This window comes from Lodderomyces beijingensis (genome assembly GCF_963989305.1).
Source record: "Lodderomyces beijingensis strain CBS 14171 genome assembly, chromosome: 1".
NCBI lineage: Eukaryota > Fungi > Ascomycota > Pichiomycetes > Serinales > Debaryomycetaceae > Lodderomyces > Lodderomyces beijingensis.
Window position 1 is genome coordinate 215,614 of NC_089970.1, and position 23,893 is coordinate 239,506.

The following is a 23,893-nucleotide window of genomic DNA, read 5'->3' on the forward strand; positions in this document are numbered from 1 at the left end:
GTCTGCTAGTTTTGCCGTACAATCAGCCGACAAGCTTATTGCTATTTAACAAAACAAAACAAAAACCAGAAAGAAACAAGAGATTTCGACATCTTCAAGAACTTTAGAAACTCAAAGGGTTTTGACGAGAGTTGACTTGTTGAAAAACGCTGCTTTTGCCATTGCCACTGCCCCCGCCATTGCCATTGCCATTGCCACTGCCATTGCCACTGCCACTTACACCTCACTTTTTTTTGCATTTTTCATTTTTTCATTTTTTTTTTCAAATATAAGCGATTGAAATATTCTGCATGAATACTGGATGTGTCATTATACTACTAATATCACTCCTACCGGGCATCATAATTGCCCAGTCGCAGAGGGATGTAGCTGAAGACGACGAATATCGCAGCGCAATGGCGCACTTGGAAGATATAGAGCGTACCTACCAGCGGAAGTACATTCTAACCGCCGAGAATGTGGAGAACAATCTCTACATCCCGCAATTTGACTCCAAGACTGGCAACTATAGAACAAGCTTGGAGTTGGAAACGCCACCGCCGCCATTGCTTGTCCAAGAAGTGATTCCACTTTTGGAAACAGCGGCGCTGCAGAACCATTCGGAAGCTGCCGTGACGCTAGCGGATTTGTTCATGTTTGGCAATTTTTCCCTACCGCCGGACTACAAGAAGGCAAAGCAGTACTACGAAAAGGCGCTTAGTATAGCGCCAAATGGCCACGCGTACTTTATGCTAGGTTTCATCTACTCAACAGGGATGTTTGGAGAATTTGAAGCTGATCCAGAACGCGGGAACTTGTACTACCAATTTGCGATGGAAAACGGAGACATCAATGCGTTGCTCGTGTTGGCTTACCGCAATCTCAAAGGTATAGTTGTTCCACAAGACTGTGAGATGGCCTTGCCCATCTACTCCAAGTTGGCCAGTATCGGGTTGCACTGGATACTGAACTGGAACCATCCGAACGAAGTTAGTTACAATATCCGAATCTCCGATTTCAACGGCGGAATCTTTGGAGAAAAACTAAGCGAAACCAGCTCGTCCATCAAGATGCGATCGCGGGTGTATGCAGACTTGAAGCAGTCGTTCGAGGAGACAAAGTTGAACGCGAATGACCACGAGTATGTATCCTTGTACTACGACGGTGTGGGGCATATGATGGGAGACTATTTTGTCTCTAGAAACTTGACAAAAGCGTTTTTAAAATTCCAACAGTGTGTCGAATTGGGGGAGGAAATCTACGGTGCAAACGACTACAAAAACGTGGGGCTGATTGATCGCATGTATTTAAGCTCGTGCCAAACACACTTGGCCAGGATGTATTTCAAGGGTGTCTCTGTACCGAGAAACGTTGCCAAAGCTGAGCACTACTATAACATGTCTTTAAAAGTGCAGGCAACGCCAGAAGTGTTGAATGACTTGGCCGTGATTGAAGAGGAGGGCCTACTTAAAAAGGCAAATTACTCGCGAGCAGTTGAACTCTATGCGTCAGCGGTTGCCAAAAAATCGCCTGAAGCCAATAAGAACTTGGCCAAGTTAATGATGAAAATCTATGGCGACGATCTCAGCGCCAACGCGCACCGGAGCGAGGTCTACAAGCACATGAAGGACGCGGCGTATTTGGGAGACACGGAAGCGTTGTTCTACATGGGCCGCTTTTTGGAGTCGGGCTTGGCCGCGAGTGCTGACCCAGCAGAGCAAATCACGTGCTCGAAAACCGTCATGTACTACAGGGAATTTGTCAAGAGGCTAAGTCGGTTCTTCACCCCTCATTTGAAATATGCGTTTGAAGAGTTGAAATGCGGCAACTATAAAAACTCGCTAGTCGGGTATCTGATTGCCGCAGAGCAAGGATTTGAACCGGCACAGGTTTCAGCCGCGTACTTGCTTTACCAACTTCAACCTTTGTCGGAGGCAACCAAGGTGTTTGCAGTCAGTCGAGTAAAGAATGCTATGAAGTACTTGGACGGCGCTTCGAGACAAGCAAATGTTGATGCCACCATTTTACTTGGAAGCTTGCTTGCTGGAGAAGACCCCAAAGCTCAAATAGAAACAGACCCAGAACGTGCTTTTAGCTATTTCCGCCTTGCAGCTGACCGGCACTCCTCGTATGGGGCTTACAAGTTGGCAGAGATGTACGAAAACGGGTTGGGCCCAGTCAATAACACTACCGACTACTACCTTGCCAAGCGGTACTATGATCAGAGTCTTCAGTACAGAGAAAAGTTTGACTTTGACAGACTGGTGACATTAAACAAGGGTTCTTTAAACAAGGCGCACATTAGCTGGGCGATGTTGAGATTGCGGTTCAAGTATCTTTTCAACAGAAAAGCTTTCAAGAACAACCAAATGGAAAACTCGCTGGACAGTTGGTTAAATGCGTTTAAAAAGATTGGGAAAAAGTCACCAAACAAGGAAAAGGATTTCGAACTGCGAGAGCACAATTCAAGGGCTGATGCGCACCATCTTGGAGGAACGCACGAGCACGATTACGTTGAGAGCTATGACCTTGGCGACTACTTGGTGATTGCTTTGACTTTTGTCTTTTTTTCAATTTTTTTCTTCCAGAATGTTTTGAGACAGGTGCGGCAAATTCGCAATGGACGTCCACTTGCTGCAAATCAAAATAGAGAAGCGGCAGGAGCAGGAGGTGCAAGAGGAAACGAAAACGGCGAACAAAATTGGGGATGGAATGGGAACCAGTTCAACTTTAGAAGAGGAAATTTCGAGTTCCATTTCTTTGCAATATAAAAAGTCCCGTCTTGTGTTTACAATAGACTTGTAATTAGCTAGCCCTGTATATCATCTATTATATTTTTAAGAATGGGGGTTGTGTTTGTCAAATGCTGCAAACGTTTCTGGTTGGGGCCCTTGAAGGGAGAGCTCCGTGCTGATTGTGGAAGATCGTACATGCTGTCGGCACCCTTTGGGAGCAAAAAATAACGATTCTTCAGATCCACAAAGTCAATAAAAGTCTTAGTCGTGTTTGTTGTGGACAAAGTCGATCTGGATCCCAAAATGATCAATTTCGATTTGGCTCTGGTAACGGCCACATTTAACCTTCGCCATTCTTTCAATAAATCCCCAGCTTTCTTTTCATCATTTGACCGCACCAAAGAAATCACCACGCACTGCTTGTCTCTTCCTTGATACTGATCCGCCGTTAAAATCTCCAAGTCCAACTTAGTTGAAAGGTCTCTTTTCAAAAGATTGAGCTGAGCACGGTAGAATGACATGACGCCAATCTGCTTTTCTTCAACACCGCACGTGATGAGAGCTCCGACAATTTGTTTGACGAGCTGTGCTTCCGTGTGATTCAGAATTGCTTCACCACAAACAGTTTCAGATGCATCATCGAGACTGTCATGGTCAAGAAATAGGACTTTCATTTCTTCGTCCAAAACCCAATTCATCCACTGGTGCTCCAATGGCAAATCGGGCTTTGCATACATCGAGATGGACTCCGGCCTTGGTATCTTCAAGCTCTGGTTTGCAGTCTCTTTGTTCCCGCACTTGAGCTTGTTGTCATAGACCAAAATGTTTGACAATTGCATGATCTCTTCACACATTCTGTACTGGTGCGTCAACTCGCTCACAGCGTCCGAATGCGCGTTCGCTAGTACCTTGAACAAAGACTGGCCAAGTCCCCGCTTAACTTCGGGGTCTGGATGCAACACCAAGGGAGGCAACTGGTAATGATCCCCCACCAAAACAAATTTTTTCGCAAGCTGGATGGGACCAAGACTTATCGGTAAAGTAATCTGGGAAGCCTCGTCAATGATACAATAGTCAAATTCTGTTCGAATGCTGAAGCAAGGGTCTCGGATGCTCAAACAAGTCGCCGCAACGACATTTGGAAGGTTGTAAACATCGGATAATTGGGAAAGGGACTCTATGGAGTCACCGTAGTCGGGTATGTAAGCGTGAAGTGACTTGTGAACTCGCAGCGGGTGGCCAATTCTTATAAAGTTCACCACCTTGTGCGAGTCGTTTTTGTTTTCCAAGAGCTTTAAAAGAATATTGTCAACAGCAGAATTTGTATACGAGGTTAGCAACACTGTTTTCTTTTCCAGGACAATGCGCTTGATTATCTCCACAATAAGCGTACTTTTGCCCGTGCCGGGCATTCCGAGGATAAGTGAATAGTCGTTTGCAGCGAAAACCTTTTTGTAAGCAGTAAGCTGGGTGGAATTGAATCCCGTGGAGGCTTCAATATGTATATCGCCCTTCGAGTGCTCTTGAAAAGTTGGAGCCTTGAGATCCACCACAAACTCCCTCAATCCAGGCGCAGAATCACTCAAGAAGAGACTCAACACGTTATATCGCGCTAAACCTAGGCCGTAAAACATCTCGTCTTTGTCAAGAATGAACCGTTTCTCTTTCGAATTGCGGTTGGTGGTGGTGATGCTTCCTCGCACTAAGCTTTTCATCACTTGATTGTTTTTTTCATTGAAATCGGCCAACTTTGCATCATGAGTTACCACTCGTCTTCTTGTACTGACTGTGATACGAGTAGGAGTGATCAGCTTGACGGTTCCGCTGGCGATGGCAAAGTGCCCCGCGACATCACTGATTATGACTCGATCGTTGACATTAAACTTTGACGGCGATGTAAAATTGCCAACAGTGTCGTCATCATCATCAGCGCATTTTGCAAAAGTGTAGGTGAATCGTCTTGCTTGTGACTTGTCGCCGCGAACGGTAGGGTTGATGAATCCCAGATTGTCCTCGTCTGTTGACTCGACAATTTTAAGATTATCGAAACAGCCACCCAAAGATTGTCTCGTTTGGGACGGCAGAGTCCACAAAAGCTTAATAGCTTTCATCAGAAACTCTTCTTCTCTTCCTATGAGTTTATCCCAGCTTTTCAAATACTGCTTGTACAGATCTTTCGAAACGCCGGCAGTGAGCGCTGCATAGACGTCTTCACCAATCCCGGCAGCCCCATCTGCGCCGATTCCATCCTCTAGCGAGTGGTGGATCACCATGCACGCATCTTGCACATCGCATCTTTCGCAGTCACTACGCTTTAATAAAGGCGGGTACGTTTGATTCAGCTTAAAGTGCTGGGAAACTTTGTTTCTCAAGTTGAGCAAAGCCCGGAGGTCTTGCACGTTGATGTTGCACCGCTTGGTGAGCTGCTCCTTGGTGTAAACAAGAATCGAGGACCTGATGTCCAAGTCATACCTGTCCTTGAAAAGCAACGCATACAAGGTTGCCTGAGCACCGTGGCTGGTATATTCTCGTCCGGTTTTAATTTCCAAGGGTAGCAAAAACTTGCCCTTCACTTTCAGATTTAGAAGCTTGGCAACAATTGTTGCATCTATTTTCCCTTTCACGCCAAATACCGGGGACTTGATCTCTTCTTCAATGTCCAAAATCTCGTCTACTGCAAATCCTATAAGCTCCCTTTCGGAGGAATTGTCGATTTTGCTCAGCGGGCCAATCGCTTTCTTGTAATATTTATCAAACCATGTTTGCAAGTACTCATAGTGCTTGCTGACCTCACTCCTTACGTCTTCAACAGTTATATCCAAACATAAAATGCTCATCAAATATTGCCCGATGAGACTTTCAAAAATCTCGTTCATGAATTCGAAATTCCAAGTTTCGGTCATCATGCATTCTTGGAAAATGAAATGGATAATTTCCCCCACGATGATTGGCAATGTGCTGGTGCCGGGGAACTTTAACCTCGAAAGTATGACAGATTTACGCGGACAGTTAATCTGTTGAGCAATGGTGGTGGCCGACAAAAGCACATCTGGGTTCCATACGAGGAGGTTGTGGTTGTCGTCTACCAAATTCGGATGCAGCTCGTCGGTGATGATGACATGGATAATGTCGCCTACTTGGAACTCTAGCTCGCAATATTCTCCTCGTACAATAATCGTTGAGTTCTTGACATTGGCACTTTCTACTTGAAAGATATACTGCTGTCTTTTCTCCTGGCCATATTGCTGCAAAACTATTTGGGTGATTTTGAGTCTTCGTAGGTTTGGTCTCCCATAGGCAATGTCCGTAATAGCTTCCTCTTCCTCGTGGAATGTTTTCCCAGTTTCGGAGTTTTCTTCTTCAAGGTTTAATATACCTTGCTTAAACGACTTTGTGAATTTCGAATATGTCAATGGAATTTGTAAAAGGTTACCGCTGCTCGTGGGATCTTCTTCATCTTCTTCGTCGGAAAAGGGATCATCCGATGCATCATGTTTATCAGTTACGGCCCTTGTTGTAGGTGAGCTACAATCGAGAGCACCTCTAGCCTCAAGATTCACAAGATCAGCTTCCTTTCGATGATGGTGAAAGCTTTGACTCTGACGGTGGTTCTGATGCTGATTAGTCAAAAGCTCCAATACCTCTTCGTCGTCCGAAAATGGGTCACTCAAGGTTTCACAATGCAAGTGAGACACCAGCGGGGACAGCTTTAGCCCATTTATACTAGTAGCAACTTCAGGCTGTGCTTGTCCCGTATCCAACTTGTTCATCCACCCACTCAATGATGACTGTTCTAGCAAGTCATTAGCTGCCAAAGAAGACAAATTGCCTGAGTGGGCTCTTTTTAGATTTGGGTACTGGATCAGGTTCTTTGATGAGCTCTCCACGTGACTCAAATCGGAGTAAGTTTTTGGTAGTAGACGCGGCGAGCGTAGCGATTTGTTGTAGAAGTTTGATCCGTATTTGGATAAGATCTCTGGTGTAAGTGGCGCGGTTTTCGTTTCCAACTTTGCCTCTGGTCCTTTCAAAGGAGAAGATAGCTTTGTCGCTCGGCTCTTGGACGACTTGTGTCCATGGTTTGCAACATTGTTGGTACTGTTACCGGTTTTAAACTCGGGGCTTTCTTTCCATAGAATTCCGTCAAAGCTATCGTCTGAGCGGTCAGTTGCAACGTGCAATGCTGCTCCACGATTTCGGCCAAATGTGGGGCTATTGGTGACATCTCTTGGAAGATTGATTTCCCTAACCGGCAGAATTCGCGAGTGTAGAGTGTTTTGACTGATTGGTTTCACCTTGGAAGTTTCATGCTCTTGTTGCTGCTGTGGCTGAACGGGAAACTCACCTGTAATGTTATTCACCGGTCTAAAGAAATGAGACTGCTTCTTCGGTCGTTTAATTGCGGGAAAAGCTGTCTTTGACTCTGGTTGATCTCGTGTATTTTCGAGAACCTTTGGATCATTTCGTTCCGGTCCCATTCAAAAAAAAAAAAAGCAAAAATGGTGAAACCTTTGACAAGCGCCCTTTCCCTGGAGTTGAGTTCTCTAGAACGGGCGGAACCTCTGGATGTTGCTGGAAAAGGAACGTGTCTTGATGGTTGGGTGGTAAATCGCTAGAACGCGTTGCCAAAATGTACTTGGTTGTATCTCCTAAAGGGGAAGAGCGCTACCATGTGCACACACTTCCACCACTACCACCACCAAGCACTTACGAGAATACTTAGCAGTATTCAAACACCATCGAAGCTGTTCATTACTGATTGCAAAAGGGGTCAATATCTCCTATCGTACTTGAATAAAGCCTTATTCGTTTCTCTTCTTCAATTGCAAAAAAAGACCGCTTCTAACCTTGCTTCATGGGGTCATTTTCAACGTTGATTGGCTGCAAAAAAAAAAGAGAAAAAAAATTAGCTAGCTGTAGAGAACAGCTGCTTTCAGCACTGGACCAGTTTGCTTTTCATCAAGCCGGGTCCTCTTGAAGGAAGGCGACGGCCTTCTGATTGCAGTTGGTCCTTTTGAAGTGGGAATGGTGAGAAGTTCAACTCAGGTGTGGGTTGGGCTTTCGTGTAAACGCATCTCCTTCTCCTTCTCGCTCTTCTCTTCACAGAGGCTCATCTCAAAATTTTTCATAACGAGCACCATCTCCACCACCACCACCATATCCACCATCGAAACCACCGGCTATTGGTGCTCCTATACCCTCCCCACCAGGCTTAACATAAACATACATCAGCTGTACTAGAACTCATAAACCACATCATCGTTTAAAAAAATCGGGTTTTCTTTTTCCTTTTTTTTTTCAACCACCACAAATAAATTCAACCAGCAACCATGGCATTTGTTTTGGCAGAAACCCCCGCAGGTTACGCTCTCTTGAAGGCATCCGATAAGAAGATCCATAAATCATCGTCGTTGATTGAGGATTTGAACACTTTGGAAAAAGTCACCGAACAGTTCAAAATACACAAATTTGAAAAGTTCCAAAGTGCGGCGAATGCGTTGGAAGAAGCAAACGCAATCATGGAAGGTAAAGTCTCCGGCAACTTGCGCAAGTTGTTGGAAGAGTCGAAAGCTGACAAAAAGGCAACGTTAATCGTTTCAGAGACAAAGTTGGGAAACGCCATCAACAAATTGGGGTTGAATTTCCAAGTTGTTTCTGACGCCGCATCGTTAGACTTGCATAGAGCCATCAAGGAATTTTTGCCTGAATTGTTACCTGGACTAGATAAGTCGGCCTTGAATCAGATGTCGTTGGGTTTGGCTCATTCCATTGGTCGTCACAAGTTGAAATTCTCCGCCGATAAGGTCGACACCATGATAATACAAGCCATTGCTTTATTAGACGATTTGGATAAAGAACTCAACACCTACGCCATGAGATGTAAAGAGTGGTACGGATGGCATTTCCCCGAGTTGGCCAAGATGATCACCGACTCTGTTGCTTACGCTAGAATCATCTTGACCATGGGTGTTAGATCCAATGCCTCGGAAGTTGACTTGTCGGAAATCTTACCGGAAGAAATCGAAGAGCAAGTCAAGACAGCCGCCGAAGTTTCCATGGGCACTGAAATCACTGAGACCGATTTGGACAACATCAAGGCGTTGGCCGAACAAATTGTTGATTTTGCCGCGTACAGAGAGCAATTGTCCAACTATTTGAGTTCGAGAATGAAGGCTATTGCACCAAACTTAACTGCCATGGTTGGCGACTTGGTTGGCGCTAGATTCATTGCTCATGCAGGTTCCTTGACTTCGTTGGCTAAAGCACCGGCTTCAACTATTCAAATCTTGGGAGCAGAAAAGGCCTTGTTTAGAGCTTTAAAGACAAAACACGACACTCCAAAGTATGGTATCATATATCATGCTTCGTTGGTTGGCCAAGCTTCCGGTAAAAACAAAGGTAGAATCGCCAGAACTTTAGCTGCCAAAGCTGCTCTTTCTGTTAGATACGATTGTTTTGACGAGGAAAGAGACGACTCGGATACTTTTGGATTGGAAAACAGAAGCAAGATAGAAAGCAGGTTGAGCAAATTGGAAGGCAGAGATATGAGAACAACTTCGAAAGTCGCTAGACAACAGGGCAAGATTGAGTTGACCGAAGCAAGAGCTTACAATGCAGATGCAGATGCACCAACTGCAGCCGCCCCCGTGGATTCAGATGACGATGAATCAGAAACCGAGGAAGTTGAAGTCGAAGAAAAGGTAAAGGAGGACAAGAAATCAAAAAAGGACAAGAAGGACAAGAAGGAAAAGAAGGAAAAGAAGGAAAAGAAGGAAAAGAAGGAAAAGAGCAGTAAGAAAGAAAAGAAGGACAAGAAAAGGAAAAGAGACGAAGATGGCGACGAAGCTGAAACTTCTTCGAAACTGAAAAAGGACAAGAAGTCGAAAAAATCGAAAAATGAAGATTAGTTGAGCTGTAAGTTATGGAACAAACGAAGTATGCTGGATTTGTATAGTATTTGGAACTGAGAAAATAAAAACATTGAAAAAAATAAAAATAGAATAAGTTACTCTGTTTTCTCTTCTTCTATTTCTTCTTCTTCTTCTTCTGCAAAAAAATATACCGGCAGGTTTTCTTTCTCTTTCTCTTTCTCTGTCTCTTTCTCTTTCTCTAGTCTAAGTCTTGAAATTCCCCCAATTCGGGGTCTTGGTCTTGGTTGGCACCAGGCTGGGTTCTTTGATGGTCATTTTGGTCTCGTCTTGAATGTCTGCTATCTTGTTGCTCCCCAGATGACCTGACTTCACGCGGGTCAAATTGTTGAACATCACCAAATATTCTGACGCCTGCTCCATCTCCAGGAATGGCACCCTGTGTCACTCTCTCTATGGTGTGCAAGATTCCAGGGGGTATGACGTTGCCCAAGCTTTGTAAAAAACCCTCGGGTCCTGATCTCGGACCACTAGCTCGTGCTTGCAGAGATGCAGAGTCCCGGTTGGCATTAGTGGAGTTTCCCAGTGTTTGCAGACCTGTCGCCTCCATTTGACTATGAGTGTTACTGGTAGTGTTGGTGTTTGCATTCGCATTTGCATTTGCATTTGCATTTGCATTCCGATTTTGTGTCTCACGGCTGCCGTCTCTATTCAAGATGTCGGACTCATTCTGCCGTTGTGTAGGCATCGCCCTCGATGCATTTTCGCCCATGCGGTTGAAAAAATCCCGAATGTCAAATGTCCCTGACGTCTCCAAGTTCAAGTTCTGTCCAAAACCGCCCTCTGCATTCTGCATGCCGTTGCCCTCGTTTCCATTCGTTGGATTAAAGGCGTCATGTCTAGCCTCCACCAGCGTTATTGTGGCAGTCTCCATCCCGTTTCTTGCAAGAATGCTCTGCGACACCTCGGGTGTCAATATATTGGGACGAGTGGCGTTAAATCGTTCCGAAAGATTGCGCAACGACGAGTCGCGATAGACGGGGGTGTAAGTGAAATAATCCCGGTCTGCCTCGGGGCCCACGGCTCTCAAATGTGCCAAAATCTTTCGAACTTCGCTGACAACTTTTTTGATCTTCTCCTCTGGTACGTGCTGCTGGTATGCCCGCTTTTCCGTTAATGCTATGGCAGAGCTCAATCTTTCTATAAACTGCGGTAGTATTGATTGAATCTTCAAGGACTTGTATTCTTCTCTTTTAGCTCCCTCTTTGGGGAAATTCACGGGAAACAAATTTCCCACGGCGCACTTTAGTGCCAATGCATAACATTCCAATGCTAGTAACCCATTCCCCATGTATAAATGACAGTAGCCCAATTGGGTCCACGCTGGGGTAAAAGTGCGGTCCAAGTATACGGCTGAGTTCAAATCATCGATTGCCTCTGGCACACAATTAAGGCCAATGAATGCAATCCCTCTATTGGTCAAAAGCTGCACGTCCTGGTACGTGTTGAGTTTAGGCGTCACCGCTAATGCCTCCGTGTAGATTTTTATCGCTTGGGCAAAGGACTGGTAGGACATCAAATTATTAGCTCGTTCTCGGAGCTGATTCAGCATGCTCTCATTCGACTCAAATGACTCTGCTGACCCTGAAGTGAGTAATTTCAAATTCAACTTGAAAATCGACCGAAACGATGCAATGAACCGATCCAAGGGGATAGCACCGGTATAATCGTCTTTCAACCAGTTTACAACTTCATCGCACAAAGTGCCAATGGGCCCAAAATAAGTTGGCTTCAATTTTTGGAGATACTCGGCCAAATAGAGGTATAGATTGGCAAACACGTCGCCGTCAACCAACTTCAAGTCGCCGTCATCATCCTCAATGATTTGGCGGAAAATGCAAAGAATCTTGTACTTTACCTCGGGACGGGTATCTGTTCTGGAACTAAGATCTATCTCCAACTCTGCTGCACTGACCAACTTGGCGGTGGTGAGCTCGGGAAAGCCGAACGAGTCCGGGTGTTGCTGTCCGCACAAAATGGTTTCTATCGTGCTGATTGACGAATTGCAGTTGCCACTGGTACTACAAGTCAACTTGGAATCCTTCTCCGCCTCTTGGGCAAAGAGTTTCTGAAACCCGTACAGCGAGATGCATTCCAACGACGACTTGAACAAGGGGATCTTTTCCAGCTGCGAGGTTGACCGTGGCTGGAACTGGCTCACATCCTGTGCGATTTTGCTCACAAGACTATGGAATCCTTGTGCTAGATAGAAGTTTAAGGAGTGTTCGTTCAAGTAGTGCTCTATCTCAACCATTTGGATGGATCTCAGTAAAGAAGATAATTTTTGGGAAAAGGACCACAGATATTGAAAAGTAAGGATGGTGGGTTAGATGATTGATCTCCAACAGTGGTTTATTGTAGTACAGCTTGTATGTAATCTACGAAATTCAATATAGTGATAATTTTTGTAATTAGATCCACACTACTCACCACTACCACCACCACCATCAAAACCACAACCAAAACCACCAAAGCTCTGCGCAAAAGATAAAACAAACAAGCAAAAACTCTATGACGAACTTCATCAACAGTTTGATTTTGAGAATGTGTTTACTAGCCACCGTCTAGCCTTCTTCTATGAATACAATGCGTATACTGTTGCTTTCTATAAAACTCTATGAATATATATTTACATATATCTCACTTGTGGTGTACAGCAGCGGCGGCTGCAAATGCAAATTTTGAAGCTTGGGATCTGGGAGCTGGAGCTGGAGCTGGGGCTGGAGCGGGCTGCGTTGTCCTAGTTAGTTTCTTATCGATTGATTTTTTCGTTTCCACTTCTTTTCTTGGTTTGGAGGCTAAGTTGGCTGAAACATTTTGCCTTGGTGGAACCGGGGCTGATGCTTTTGGCGGCGCGGCATCGGGAGCAGCATTAGTAGCAACTGCAGCAGTGGCAGCAGCAGGATCAGCATCGAGAGAAGCGTCGCGTGCAATCAACAAACTATCGATCCATCCATAGTTTTTCCCAATGAGAACTTCTTTGCCGTTGTTGTCGGCAATTTTGGGAAACTCGGCTTTGCTGTGCACTTGATCGTCGGCTTGCTTCAAGAAAATCAAGTCGCCGCCTTCATTCACCAACTCAATGATGAGATACCCCAATTTGTCCACTGGGAGTGGCTCCTCGCTTTCAAAGTCGTTTTCAAATTCGTAATCGTACATTAGGTAGTCCTTGCCCTTGTTTGCCTTTAGATCCACCTTCATGGTCTCAAACGACGGGCTGATTAGGAAAATCCGGGCCATGTTGGTGACCACTGCATGGACAAGAGCCAAGTCGTTTTGCAATTTTTTCCGGTTCTTTTTAATAATCTGCTCCAAACTCACCACATCTAGGCTGTCGTAATCGATACCGATGGACCTGTTGGACAAACGGGCTTTGTAAAGGATATCCATCTTCATGATTTTCTCATTGGGGAAAAGCAAGCTAGAGATTTCCCGGAATTTTATCACACTGGGTTTAGCTTTGACCTTGCCGCGAGCTTCAGATGGGGCAGCAGTGGTTTTCTGCTGACTTTGAGTGTGAGTAGTAAACGCAGCAGCAGCAGCCTTACTCTGGGGTCCCAGCGAACGGCTGGTATTGTTGGTAGGCGATGATGAAACTACTTGATTATCCTTCCTAGCTGAAGAGTTTCTATCCAATGCGGCAATGTTTTGGTAAGGATGATTTTGAGACGAAGGCATTGTTGCTTTTGGTGGTGATGATGAATTTGATTCTGTTCGAAGCCAGTCCGATCTAGACACGGGAACAAGCTCCGACGACGCCAGAATGGTTTGGTAAGGGTGGCTGCTGCTCTGACTTTGAGGAGACGTGGTGGATGTTGTTTTTGCTCCCGTTCTAGATTTGGCCTGTCTAGACATTGAGGAAGGTGGGGCATTCCTCCTGTCTGTTTTGCTTGTTGCACGGTACTGATGAGCAAGGTGTGGAGAGTGCGTCGGGAGTATATCGGTTTGGAGCTCTTTTTTAAGTTTTCCAGCGGATTCATCGATTTGCCTCGGTTGTGGTTGCAGTTGTGGTGGTGCTGGTGCTGATACTGGTGCTTGTGGTCCTGGTGCTGGTGGTGATGGTAATGGTGATGGTAATGGTGATGCATATGAAGCCAAATCTTGTGAAGCTAATGGAATCTTATGAGCAGATGCGCCTTTCGCAAGTGCCGTAGGTGGCTTAAACGACTTTTTCGCTCCAAAATTGGGGAGAAAGCCAAGATCAGATGTGTGGATTTGAGACTGGAGCTGGTGATAGGTGTTCATCTTGCTCAAGTTTCTGTTAGTTCCATTCTTGACCCCAACTGCAGGCTGTTTTGAAACTGAATCGAAATCGTTGCTTTCAAACTTGGGCACCCTTCGCTGCCATATACAGGCTTTATCTTTCCAGTTGACATCGGCAAGCCAACTTGAAGCCATCATATCGGGCAAAGTGAATCTCTCGTCCGGATTTGCAATCAAGATGCTATCAATCAAGAGCTTGACATCTGAAGGTAACGGCTTTTGCGGGTCGTAGCTATACTCGACATTGATAATCTGCTCAAAGGTCAAGTACTCGGTTTTACCTTTAAATGGAGGCACGCCGATGAAAAACTGGTAAAGAATGCATCCAATTGCCCACGCGTCTGATTCAAACCCACAAATGTTGTGCTTTAAAAGCTCGGGCGATACGTATTCCGCAGTGCCAACAAACGAACCTAGTCGCTCTGGAGTCGGCGAGCCAGGGTCCACCAGCTCCCCATTCTCGTCGGATTTTCCCAAGAGCTTGGCGGCTCCGAAATCTGTAATCTTTAAATTGAAATTGTTGCCAACTAAGATATTCTCTGGTTTCAAATCTCGGTGGATAACTCCCTTCAGGTGGATAAACAGTACTGCGTCAATGATTTGACATATATAGAATTTCAGCACTTGCTCCGATAACGACCCAAACTTCCTTATAATCGAGAGCAATTCGCCATACTCGGCGAAATCCAAGACAAAGAATAGGTTGGACTCGTCTTGGAACGTGCAGTATAACTGGACAATCCCCGGGTGCTGTTGACCTAGTCGATGGAGGGTGAGTTTTTCGATATTGACGTACTTGATCTTGTTCTCCTTGACTATATGTCTCTTGGACAACACCTTCACGGCGTATGTTTTGCCCTGCTGTCTATCGATTGCCGAGTAAACAGTGGAATACGAGCCTTCTCCGATGATAGTTCCGAATTGGTAATCCGCGACGGTTTTCCGCTTTGAAGCAGAGCTTGACATCTTGGCAGGGCCAATCTGTGCTGCCCGAGGTGTCATTTGCTGTGAGCCTGAAGAAACTTCCAGAATGGCGGAGTTTTGAAGTTGGGTTCCTAGATCATGCACCGATGCAGGTTGCGAGTAGTTTTCCGGCGAGAATAGCACCGATTCATTGCCTGCGGAGCGTTGGGAGACCGATTCATTTAGCATTATGGCGAGTTCATTTGTTTGGAATCAATTGCAAGTGAAGTGCCTAGTAGGGGGGGAGAATCCGAGGTGGCAACGCGAACAATAACAGCCAGTGGATGTTCCAAGACCTAGAGGGCTTAAAAAAAATTTTATACCGGGTCCAAGCGTAAAAGCAAGAAAGGCGGAGAAGGCAAAGGATGGTTGGTTGGTTGAAATTGATCCGGGATCCAGCGACGGAGGTTTTGGCCGTGTGATACTGGAATAATTTAGTCTACAGACTAATTTTCCTGAGCTGGTTCTTTTTTATTTATTTTGCTTTTCCTCTTACCAGGACTGTTCCAGTTCCAAGATCCAAATTCCACCTTGTCAAGTTTTGTTTTTAAAGTTCATAACCGTTAGTGTCAGAGAAACGGATATAGACAGCGTATAGTTATAGACTAGTAAAAAGGACTTGCGCTCCAAACAGGATATCTATTAAATGCTGGCCCCCATGTCTTTCCCTGCTTTTTAGTGCTCTGGAAAGAATGTAAAATTAAACAAAAAACAAAAAAAGAGGTTGTGTAGCAACTTTCACAGGTCCAAGTGCTTGTATTCCCACGGTTGATCAAACAAAAGCTCGTTGGTTCAATTCACTGAGATTGAAAGACAGATAAACAGACACACACGCACATATCACCTGTAAAATTCTGTCAACAAAAGACAAAAAACACGTTCAAGGGTTATTCATATGACGGAAATGTTTGCAGACTATGGCGATTCCGCGGCAGCGATACGCGGCCAGCAAGCGATACGCGGCCAGCAAGCGATGGTCTCCGATCCCTTCCAAGCCGTCCCACACCAGCACCAGAACAGCAAATTGCAGCTGGAAAGTGCCTATAGTGTAGTTTCCAAGCAAATCGACGTTGCAAGAAGTAAAGCGAAAAAGCTCTATGAGGAGATTGTCAATGTCAAGAGACGCACCCAAGATGCAACGTTGCAAGCAGCGTCCTTCAACGTCAATGCCATTCCGCGCAATTCCTGCAAATTGAAGCTTTACAACACCCTTGCTGGCCATCTGAATAAGATCTTCAAAATCTGCTGGAACACAGAGTCGACGAAATTGTTGTCAGCTTCGCAGGATGGCTATATGATCCTTTGGGACGCGGTTACCGGGTTCAAGAAACAAGCGATCCAGTTGGACTCCACCTGGGTCTTGTGCTGCAGCTTGTCGCCCAATGAGAAAATGGTGGCTTCGGGCGGTTTGGACAACCAATGCACGATTTACAAGATTCAGTCCGACACCACAAATTACCCTGTCCAGCAAGCGCCACAGTATCAAAGCAGCCACGCGAATTCCATCTCCATGCGAACGGGGTTTTACCAGTCGGTCCAGTCGATTTTCAAGGGCCACACGGCGTACATTTCCGGGTGTGAGTTTATTGGCAACAACTCAATCGTCACCTCGAGCGGCGATATGACGTGCGCCCTCTGGGATATCACCAAGGGGGGCAAGTCCCGTGACTTTATCGACCATGTGGGAGACGTCTTGTGTTTGACAGTCTTCCCGGCCAACATCTTGCTGGACAATCTCTTCATAAGTGGCTCTTCCGACGGGTACGCCAAGATCTGGGATCTAAGACAGCCAACGCCCACGCAAAGCTTCTGCATCTCCAACAGCGACGTCAATGCTCTAAAAGTATTTCCCGACGGCAACGCGTTTGCAATCGGATCAGACGACGGATTGATTAGACTATTTGACTTGAGAAGCGACTGCGAGTTGGGACAATACAACTTGATGCTGGTGTTGAAAAACAACCATTCAAATGAAGGGCTCCCACGATTAACGTTACCCTCGTCTTTGCATGATAACCACAACCACAACCAAAATAACAACAACATCTCTGGTTACAGCGAGATGCAACCGAGCGCATTCAACTATGCATACAGCGATCGGTCGAGCACAAACTCAAGAAACTCAATTTTGGAGAATCAGGGTGTGTTTTCGCTTGATTTCGGCAAGAGTGGCCGATTCTTGTACGCATGTTATTCAGACTTTGGGTGCATTGTTTGGGACACGTTGAAAAACGACGTCGTTGGAACCATTGCCGATGACCACTCGGGCAAGATCAGCAACGTGTGTGTCAGCCCCGACGGTATTGCCTTGGCTACTGGTTCATGGGACGCAACTATCAAGATCTGGAGTGTGTGATGTGAAAAAGTTTGCTTTGAAGCAAGTTGGCGGGAGTTGCTTGGGTGGGGATGTAGATGGAGAAAAATTTAGAGCGGGAATTAGAGAGAGTGAGTGTACCTATTTATAACATAGATGAAAGAAAGAGAACAAAGCATCAAAAACAACAAAAACCACATTCACATACAAATTCGAAACCAAAACCAGTAGAATGTTACATTAGTGCTCTTTATAGATATAGACGAAGGGAGGAAAGAGATGTTAGATGTTATACGGGTATGCCCATTGCCTTCAAATCCTCTTTGATCTCATCATCGGTGGCTTTTCTTAGGAGCAATTCCTTCGGTACGGGGTCGTCAATGTCAATTGCCGCGGGGTTGTTGGAGCTGTTGATGGCCGAGGGGAAACCGTGGAACTCAACCAATCCATTCAATATCCCCAATTGCTCGTTCAAATTGTTCCGCTGCTGAACCAACTCCACTATCGCGTTCTGCTTTATGGCCTTCTTTGCTTTCGGGGCAGCATGCTCCATTGTTTCGGCAAAGCCCATCGCGCTATTGTCGGCAGAAAGCACGTGCGATGGGATGGCGGCAAAGTTGTAGTCGGCCACGAGTTGGTCTATGAGGTTGCGTTCCTTGTTGATCTTGTACCATCGGCTCGTGGTGGAGTTGATCAAATCGGTCTTGTAGTCCATGATGTTTTTGAGAAAGTCCTGGTGTATTTGCGTTCGCGTGGCCAATGTTTCGCGGTTGATGTTTTGTAGCGTGAGGCTCAAGTGGCAGTTTGCCATTCGGACACTCTCTTCGTATATCTCGTTGACTTTGGAGTAGATCTTGGATAGTTCCGGATGCGAGCCTTCGAGGCAGAGCTCTAGTTCCCTCTCCAAAAGCGCGAGCTTGTCCTGGTAGAGTCGATCTCGAACCTCGGCGAATTTTCGTTCAATTTCAGTTAGAGCCTCCACTGCCATGCTTTTTTGCAACTCCATATCGGCGAAATCTTGTACTTTTGCTTTTTCTTTTTCTTCTCCTACATGGTCTTTTTCCTCGTCCTCTTCCTCCTCCTCGTCCCCGTCCTCCTCTTGCGCGTCTTTCGCGGTGTGGTTCCCTCGTTCGTCCTCCTCGTGTTCTGAAACAGATAACGACTTGCCAGATGCATCTGCATCATCCAGCTCTGCCTCTGCCTCTGCCTCTGCCTCCGCCTCTGCTTCCGCTTCTGCTTCTGCGTATGAAATTGTCCGGGGTTTTTCCATGTCATGGTCCTGGTCCTGCTCTGGCTCCGTGAGCGGATGCTCTTTCTCGAGTAGGTCTTCCTCTTGCTGCTCCGTTGGCAAAGACAGGTTCACGTCCTGGTCAATGTCTTGATGTGGAGACACCGAAGTTTTACTTAGATCTTCTTCTTCTTCTGGGGCTATTACTGCTCCCTTTTCTTCTTCTTGTTCTTCTTCTTCTTTTTGGTCCTCTTCTTTTGCTTTTTGTCCTTGCTCCAAATGGTCAGGTGAGTCTTCCGGATGATCCTTCTCTATCTCCATTGGTTCCTCGGGAGGAGTTGCGATATTTTCTTCAAGATGCGCAGACTCGATCACGGGCATCACCCGGCTCAGATTCTGGTGCAGTTGCGAGACGCCGTCTCTTTCATCGTCCGACGACGACATCGATGCATTGTAGAATACAAGCCTCTTCCCGTTGGGCTCGTCCGCTTCCAACTTGCTCTTTTCAAGCTGCTCCTTGGTTGTCATGGCTAGAAGCTGGAGATCGGATTTGAGAACGTCTTCCCCAAGATAAAGCATCTGGTCGGGCGCATGATCATGTTCGGACATCTCAAACTCCGTTAGGTCGCTTTCACTCATTCGTACTTGCTAGTGGGTTGGGCTCTCTCGTCGCTGGATGGGGGTGAATGGCTGCTGTTTTCAAATGTGGCCAATAGTACCTACGGTGTTGCCATAATAGACTCCAGTGGGTTTCGCGTAACTTCAACTGATCAGGAATCTTGAGCCGCAGCACACTACCTTTTCTCATCGGTATCTGCCTAAAAGAGAAACGGCAAAAGAGGAAATAAATTTACAGCCGCTCCTCGGCTCAAACTGCTTGTTAGTGGTAGGTGGGCCACTCAGTGTGCTTCTTCATCGACAGTTTCATACATCCACGCAAGTAGAAGAGTCAGTCGTATTTGCCCGCCCCCCCTCTCCATGTTGTCTGGGTATACCAGAGGAGAAATCAAGTTTTTTCATCGATTTGGGTTTTTATCAAATATTTTAATGTTAAACAATTGACAGAAGTAGCTCGGAGGTATAAGAGAGCTAGGACGAACTTTTTTTCCCCCTATTCTTTTTGGTATGCAACGAGGTAATGAATGCAACAACAAAAAAACGACATTTCGACAAGGAGCTTCTCGTATTTTACCCAAGAGCCTGATGGGAATTGAGTAGAGCTTTAGGTAGACGATCAGTTTACTATTTTGTTAAAGAAAGAAAAAAAAAAGAAGATTTCAAAAGTTGTTTAGATTTCGACTCAATTCCAAGACACTAGGAAAGATAACAGGTGTCTTACCGCGATATCCTGCTTGTGCAGAAGGTGAAAACGCAACCAGTTTGCTTGTTTGTATCTGCTTTTGTTTTCCGATTTTCCAGTCGAGATCAATCCCTTTAACTTCAGAGACCTCCTTCTTCTCGCGCGACCATCCATGATGTGACAAAAAAACTGAATGACAGCTTATAATAGTTGCAGTCTCACTTCTTAGCGTCTTTCTTGATCGCATTCCTTTCGTTTTTAAACTTGGTTGATCGATCCCTGATTCTTGGCTTCTTCACCTTGCCACCTTTCAACCCCTTTATCCCCTTAATCGTGGCACCTTTCGTAGCTCTTTGACCTTCAATCGGCGTGTGCAAGGAACGCGAAAAAACTTCCTTTTTCTTCCGCAAGCCTCCCTTGCCGCTTGCAAGTTTCTCGCCAACTTTGAACTTGTCATTCCTGGCTCTCGATATACGCAACTTGCGGCCACCTTCCTTCTCGTCGCTTGCAAGTTTCATGGGCTTGCCGTCCAAAAGCAACGCCCTGTTTACCGATAACGAATTGTGAAACTGGACCAAGGCAAACCCCTTTCCGACGTTTGTGGCCGCGTCACGTACAATTCTAAGGGATTCCACTCCCAACTCTTTGAAATGCGTGTATAGTGATTCGTCTTCGCAGTCAAACGGAAGATTTCCAACAAAAACCGTGCGGGATTTGTCTTTTGCTCGTGGGTTCAGGAGACTGTCCACTCTAAGGTGGTGGTCTTCAAATACTGCACCGTTGAGTTCCTTGGCTGCTTCGACGGCGTGCTTGGCTTCCACGTAGACGACATATGCGTTGACTGAATCCCTCGATTCGTGGAGGTTTTTCTTGACAAACGAGACTCTTTTAGGTAGTTGGTTGGAGAACGCGATGGATCTGTATCGTATAGTGTCGACTTTGCCAATGGTGTTGAATAGCTTTTTGAAGCTCTTTGCTGCCATTTTGGATGTGACAACCGTACTAGGTACATTGCCCACAAATACCGTTCTGTCCTCTTTCTCCTTGTCGTCTTTCGACTTTGCTTTGCTCTCCTTGGTGGCAGACTGGGTCTCTGTAACGTTTTCATCGCTCGAACCCTCCTCCTTCTCCTTCTCCGCCAGCTCCACGTCTCCCTTTTCCTCACCATCATCGTCGTCATTTCGAATTTGAGCCGCAGCAGTAAAGTATCTGGCTTCTAAATCTTCATTTTCATCCTTCCTCTTTGACCTCTTTGCTTTCTTATACTCCTCCACTTCCTCTTCCACTTCCCCCTCTCTTTCCCCTTCCACTTCCTCAGCAGACCTCTTTCTCTTCACCGGTATTTCTACAATAGTCCTTGGTGTGTGTTTAACGTGGTTGGTGATGGGACCATCTTTGGCATTCTTGAACAAACTATCGATCGACTGGTCATGCGCTGCAGAGTCACCAAACAAAGAGCTGAAGCCAGACATGATGTGTAGTGCTTTCGGGCTTGGCTTGGGGTTTTTCTACTTTGTCTGGTCTGCAATGCCCCAAAGTTTGAGATGACCTCAATATTGAAGGTGGAAAAAATGTCTGCGATGCCAGGACACTCTCTCTCTCCCTACTGTAAAACTCCCGCGAGAGTTGATGCCAGATTCCACCTCCCGGAAGCTCTGTTACTTCAATACCCACGTATTGAAACAGGGTTCAATTGAGAGCAAATTGAGGCCAGATCGCCTACTGACAGCATTAAATTCAAGTGGCACTGGCACTGGCACAGGAAAAGGGAAAAGGCAAGGGCCCCATTACATCTTGTACAAATCGCGGAAAAACAACAACGGAGTAAAACTAGTTGGCGTGTGTCACTTCCACCTTTAAAGACAACGTTTGTTCCCGCTTCTCTTCCCTGGACAACAAAGTCCTGCCGGTGGATGCCTTAAACTTGCAGCTCGTCGTCCGCAAAGGAGTCACTTTTACGGCTCTCATTGCCGGTTTCAAGGTGGCTGGAGTTGCCCTCTCGTGACTGAAGCGTGCGGCTCAAATAAAATAGGCAAGAACGTGTCAAGCTCCATCCCTTGCCACGGCACAACTATACCTACACTCGGATGCCTCACCGAAATCTCGTATTCCAGCCGGTTGCTGCATGAACCAACACGTATTACTAATCCTGTTGCTCCCATAGTCTATAGCAGCTCCTCGTTCAAACAGAGGGGCTTAGTAGACTTGTCCGATAAACGGACGGCCATCAAGGTAGTTTCACGAATGGAGTCGAAATACGTCTAGAACTAAAAAGGCCGTAAGATCAAGACTCGGGGGGGGGGGGGGGGGGGGGGGAGAGTAAGGCAGGGGGGCAAAATGTGGAAAACTGTGCAGCGCAAGAGAGATAAGCAATTTCGCGTGGACTGTGGTGTTATCTCGTAAGTGACACCACAAGAGTTTCAATTCCTCCCCGTTCTCTTATCAAAGGGGAGGTGTGGGGGGAGTTGAACTAGTATCCCTCTGGCAGTATAAAAGCATGGCAACGTCGCCCGCCTACCCTTCCTACCAAGACTTGAACCACGGTTAGGCTTTTCTTAGAGCACCATCTATATCATATATATCTATCCGTATATTTTGCTTTTTCCTGAGATTTGAAGGTTCACGATGCAGTTTTTTTATTCAAGTAAAGACAAGGTTTCCAAGCAGCCCGCAGATGAAGCTGCTACTTCCACTCCATCCGAAGCCGCAGACGCAAGTGCGGCATCGAACGAAAAGCCCGCCAAAGAACAAGAGGATTTCTCCAAGTATTTCCAAGGCTTGAACCTCATTGACGTTCAAAGTGACGAAAAAGAAGCTGTCAATTCGCGTGCGCTTGCCAGATGGGAGGAAGACTTCCGTGCGCAGCCAAAGAACGTGCTTTCGCAGAATGTGTTTGCCCAGACTGCAATTGACCAGATAATCGCCAAGTCGAACCCTGCTGCTAAATTGAAGGACAGATTTTTGTTCAACACCACTGTTGAAACGATTGGCTCGACTTCGTTTTTCAATAACCAAAAGTCTTCCGGAAGATGCTGGATCTTTGCCGCTTCCAACTTGTTTAGAACGGCGGTGATCAAGAACTACAATTTGAAAGACGACGAGTTTCAAGTTTCTCAAAGCTACGTCTTTTTTTACGACAAGTTGGAAAAAGCAAACTTTTTTTTGGAGCAGATTCACGAGACCGCTGCAGAGCCCTTGGATTCTAGACTAGTGCAGTACTTGTTGGCGGGACCCGTGGGAGATGGCGGTCAATGGGACATGATTATCAATGTGGTTTCAAAGTATGGGTTGGTGCCATACGAGGCGTTCCCAGACAATAGCCAGTCAACCAACTCATCCAAGTTGAACTACATTGTTACGGAAAAGTTGAGAGAATTTGCCATCAAGATTAGAGAGTTGGTTGCGAAAAAGGCTCCCGAGGGAGTCATTCGTGATTTCAAGGTGGCTGCAGTGCAAACCGTCTACAAGATCTTGGCCTTGACTATTGGACAGCCTCCCAAACCAACCGACCTGTTTGTTTGGGAATTTGCAAACAAGGACGGCGAGCACAAGCACTTCAAGACTGATCCGTTGGACTTTTACAAAACCCACGTCAAATTAGATGCTGCCAACCACTTTTCGTTGATTAACGACCCAAGAAACCCCTTTGACAAGTTGTACACCGTTGATAGGTTGGGCAACGTTTACGGAGGCAAACCCATCGAGTATGTCAACACCGAGATTGAAGAGATCAAAACTGTTGCTATCAAGATGTTGAAGGATAACGAGCCCATCTTTTTCGGTTCCGACGTGGGCAAGTTTGGCGACAACACCACGGGTGTTTTGGACTCAACCGCATACGACTATGAATCTGCTTTTGATTTCAAATTGGAAAACAACAAGGCGGACAGATTGAGAGTCGGCTCGTCGCTAATGACGCACGCCATGGTGATAACCGGGGTTCACATTGACCCGGAGACCAAGAAGCCCATCAGATGGAAGATTGAAAACTCGTGGGGCGACCAAACTGGAAACAAAGGCTGGTACTTGATGACAGACGAATGGTTCAATGAGTATGTTTACCAGATTGTCACCACTAAGAAGTATGCTAGTAAGAAGACTTTTGACGTTTGGAAATCAAAAGAGTTTAGCACTTTGCCCTACTACGATCCCATGGGTTCATTGGCATAAGCGTGGGGTTTTTTT

At 45.9% G+C, this 23,893-nt stretch overlaps 9 protein-coding genes across 9 annotated transcripts; 4 read left to right on the forward strand and 5 right to left on the reverse strand. All coding sequences in view use genetic code 12, as the record gives it.

Moving 5' to 3' along the window:
* Positions 1-290: 290 nt before the first annotated feature.
* On the forward strand, positions 291-2,750 carry LODBEIA_P00920 (uncharacterized protein; the record flags this gene model as incomplete). Its single annotated transcript, XM_066976893.1, has 1 exon — positions 291-2,750. The coding sequence occupies one exon, from the start codon at positions 291-293 to the stop codon at positions 2,748-2,750; it is 2,460 nt and encodes an 819-aa protein (XP_066827030.1).
* Positions 2,751-2,788: 38 nt separating this feature from the next.
* Positions 2,789-7,189, reverse strand: LODBEIA_P00930 (uncharacterized protein; the record flags this gene model as incomplete). The annotated part of the gene is made up of 1 exon (XM_066976904.1): positions 2,789-7,189. The coding sequence occupies one exon, from the start codon at positions 7,187-7,189 to the stop codon at positions 2,789-2,791; it is 4,401 nt and encodes a 1,466-aa protein (XP_066827031.1).
* An 852-nt stretch (positions 7,190-8,041) lies between these two features.
* On the forward strand, positions 8,042-9,619 carry LODBEIA_P00940 (uncharacterized protein; the record flags this gene model as incomplete). The annotated part of the gene is made up of 1 exon (XM_066976915.1): positions 8,042-9,619. The coding sequence occupies one exon, from the start codon at positions 8,042-8,044 to the stop codon at positions 9,617-9,619; it is 1,578 nt and encodes a 525-aa protein (XP_066827032.1).
* Positions 9,620-9,821: 202 nt separating this feature from the next.
* LODBEIA_P00950 (uncharacterized protein) lies at positions 9,822-11,894 on the reverse strand (the record flags this gene model as incomplete). Its single annotated transcript, XM_066976926.1, has 1 exon — positions 9,822-11,894. The coding sequence occupies one exon, from the start codon at positions 11,892-11,894 to the stop codon at positions 9,822-9,824; it is 2,073 nt and encodes a 690-aa protein (XP_066827033.1).
* A 386-nt stretch (positions 11,895-12,280) lies between these two features.
* Positions 12,281-15,055, reverse strand: LODBEIA_P00960 (uncharacterized protein; the record flags this gene model as incomplete). Its single annotated transcript, XM_066976937.1, has 1 exon — positions 12,281-15,055. One exon carries the CDS (start codon positions 15,053-15,055, stop codon positions 12,281-12,283), a length of 2,775 nt encoding a protein of 924 aa, XP_066827034.1.
* Positions 15,056-15,761: 706 nt separating this feature from the next.
* On the forward strand, positions 15,762-17,222 carry LODBEIA_P00970 (uncharacterized protein; the record flags this gene model as incomplete). The annotated part of the gene is made up of 1 exon (XM_066976948.1): positions 15,762-17,222. The coding sequence occupies one exon, from the start codon at positions 15,762-15,764 to the stop codon at positions 17,220-17,222; it is 1,461 nt and encodes a 486-aa protein (XP_066827035.1).
* A 247-nt stretch (positions 17,223-17,469) lies between these two features.
* Positions 17,470-19,047, reverse strand: LODBEIA_P00980 (uncharacterized protein; the record flags this gene model as incomplete). Its single annotated transcript, XM_066976959.1, has 1 exon — positions 17,470-19,047. One exon carries the CDS (start codon positions 19,045-19,047, stop codon positions 17,470-17,472), a length of 1,578 nt encoding a protein of 525 aa, XP_066827036.1.
* Positions 19,048-19,926: 879 nt separating this feature from the next.
* LODBEIA_P00990 (uncharacterized protein) lies at positions 19,927-21,180 on the reverse strand (the record flags this gene model as incomplete). The annotated part of the gene is made up of 1 exon (XM_066976970.1): positions 19,927-21,180. The coding sequence occupies one exon, from the start codon at positions 21,178-21,180 to the stop codon at positions 19,927-19,929; it is 1,254 nt and encodes a 417-aa protein (XP_066827037.1).
* A 1,153-nt stretch (positions 21,181-22,333) lies between these two features.
* LODBEIA_P01000 (uncharacterized protein) lies at positions 22,334-23,878 on the forward strand (the record flags this gene model as incomplete). Its single annotated transcript, XM_066970840.1, has 1 exon — positions 22,334-23,878. One exon carries the CDS (start codon positions 22,334-22,336, stop codon positions 23,876-23,878), a length of 1,545 nt encoding a protein of 514 aa, XP_066827038.1.
* Between the last annotated feature and the right edge of the window lie 15 nt (positions 23,879-23,893).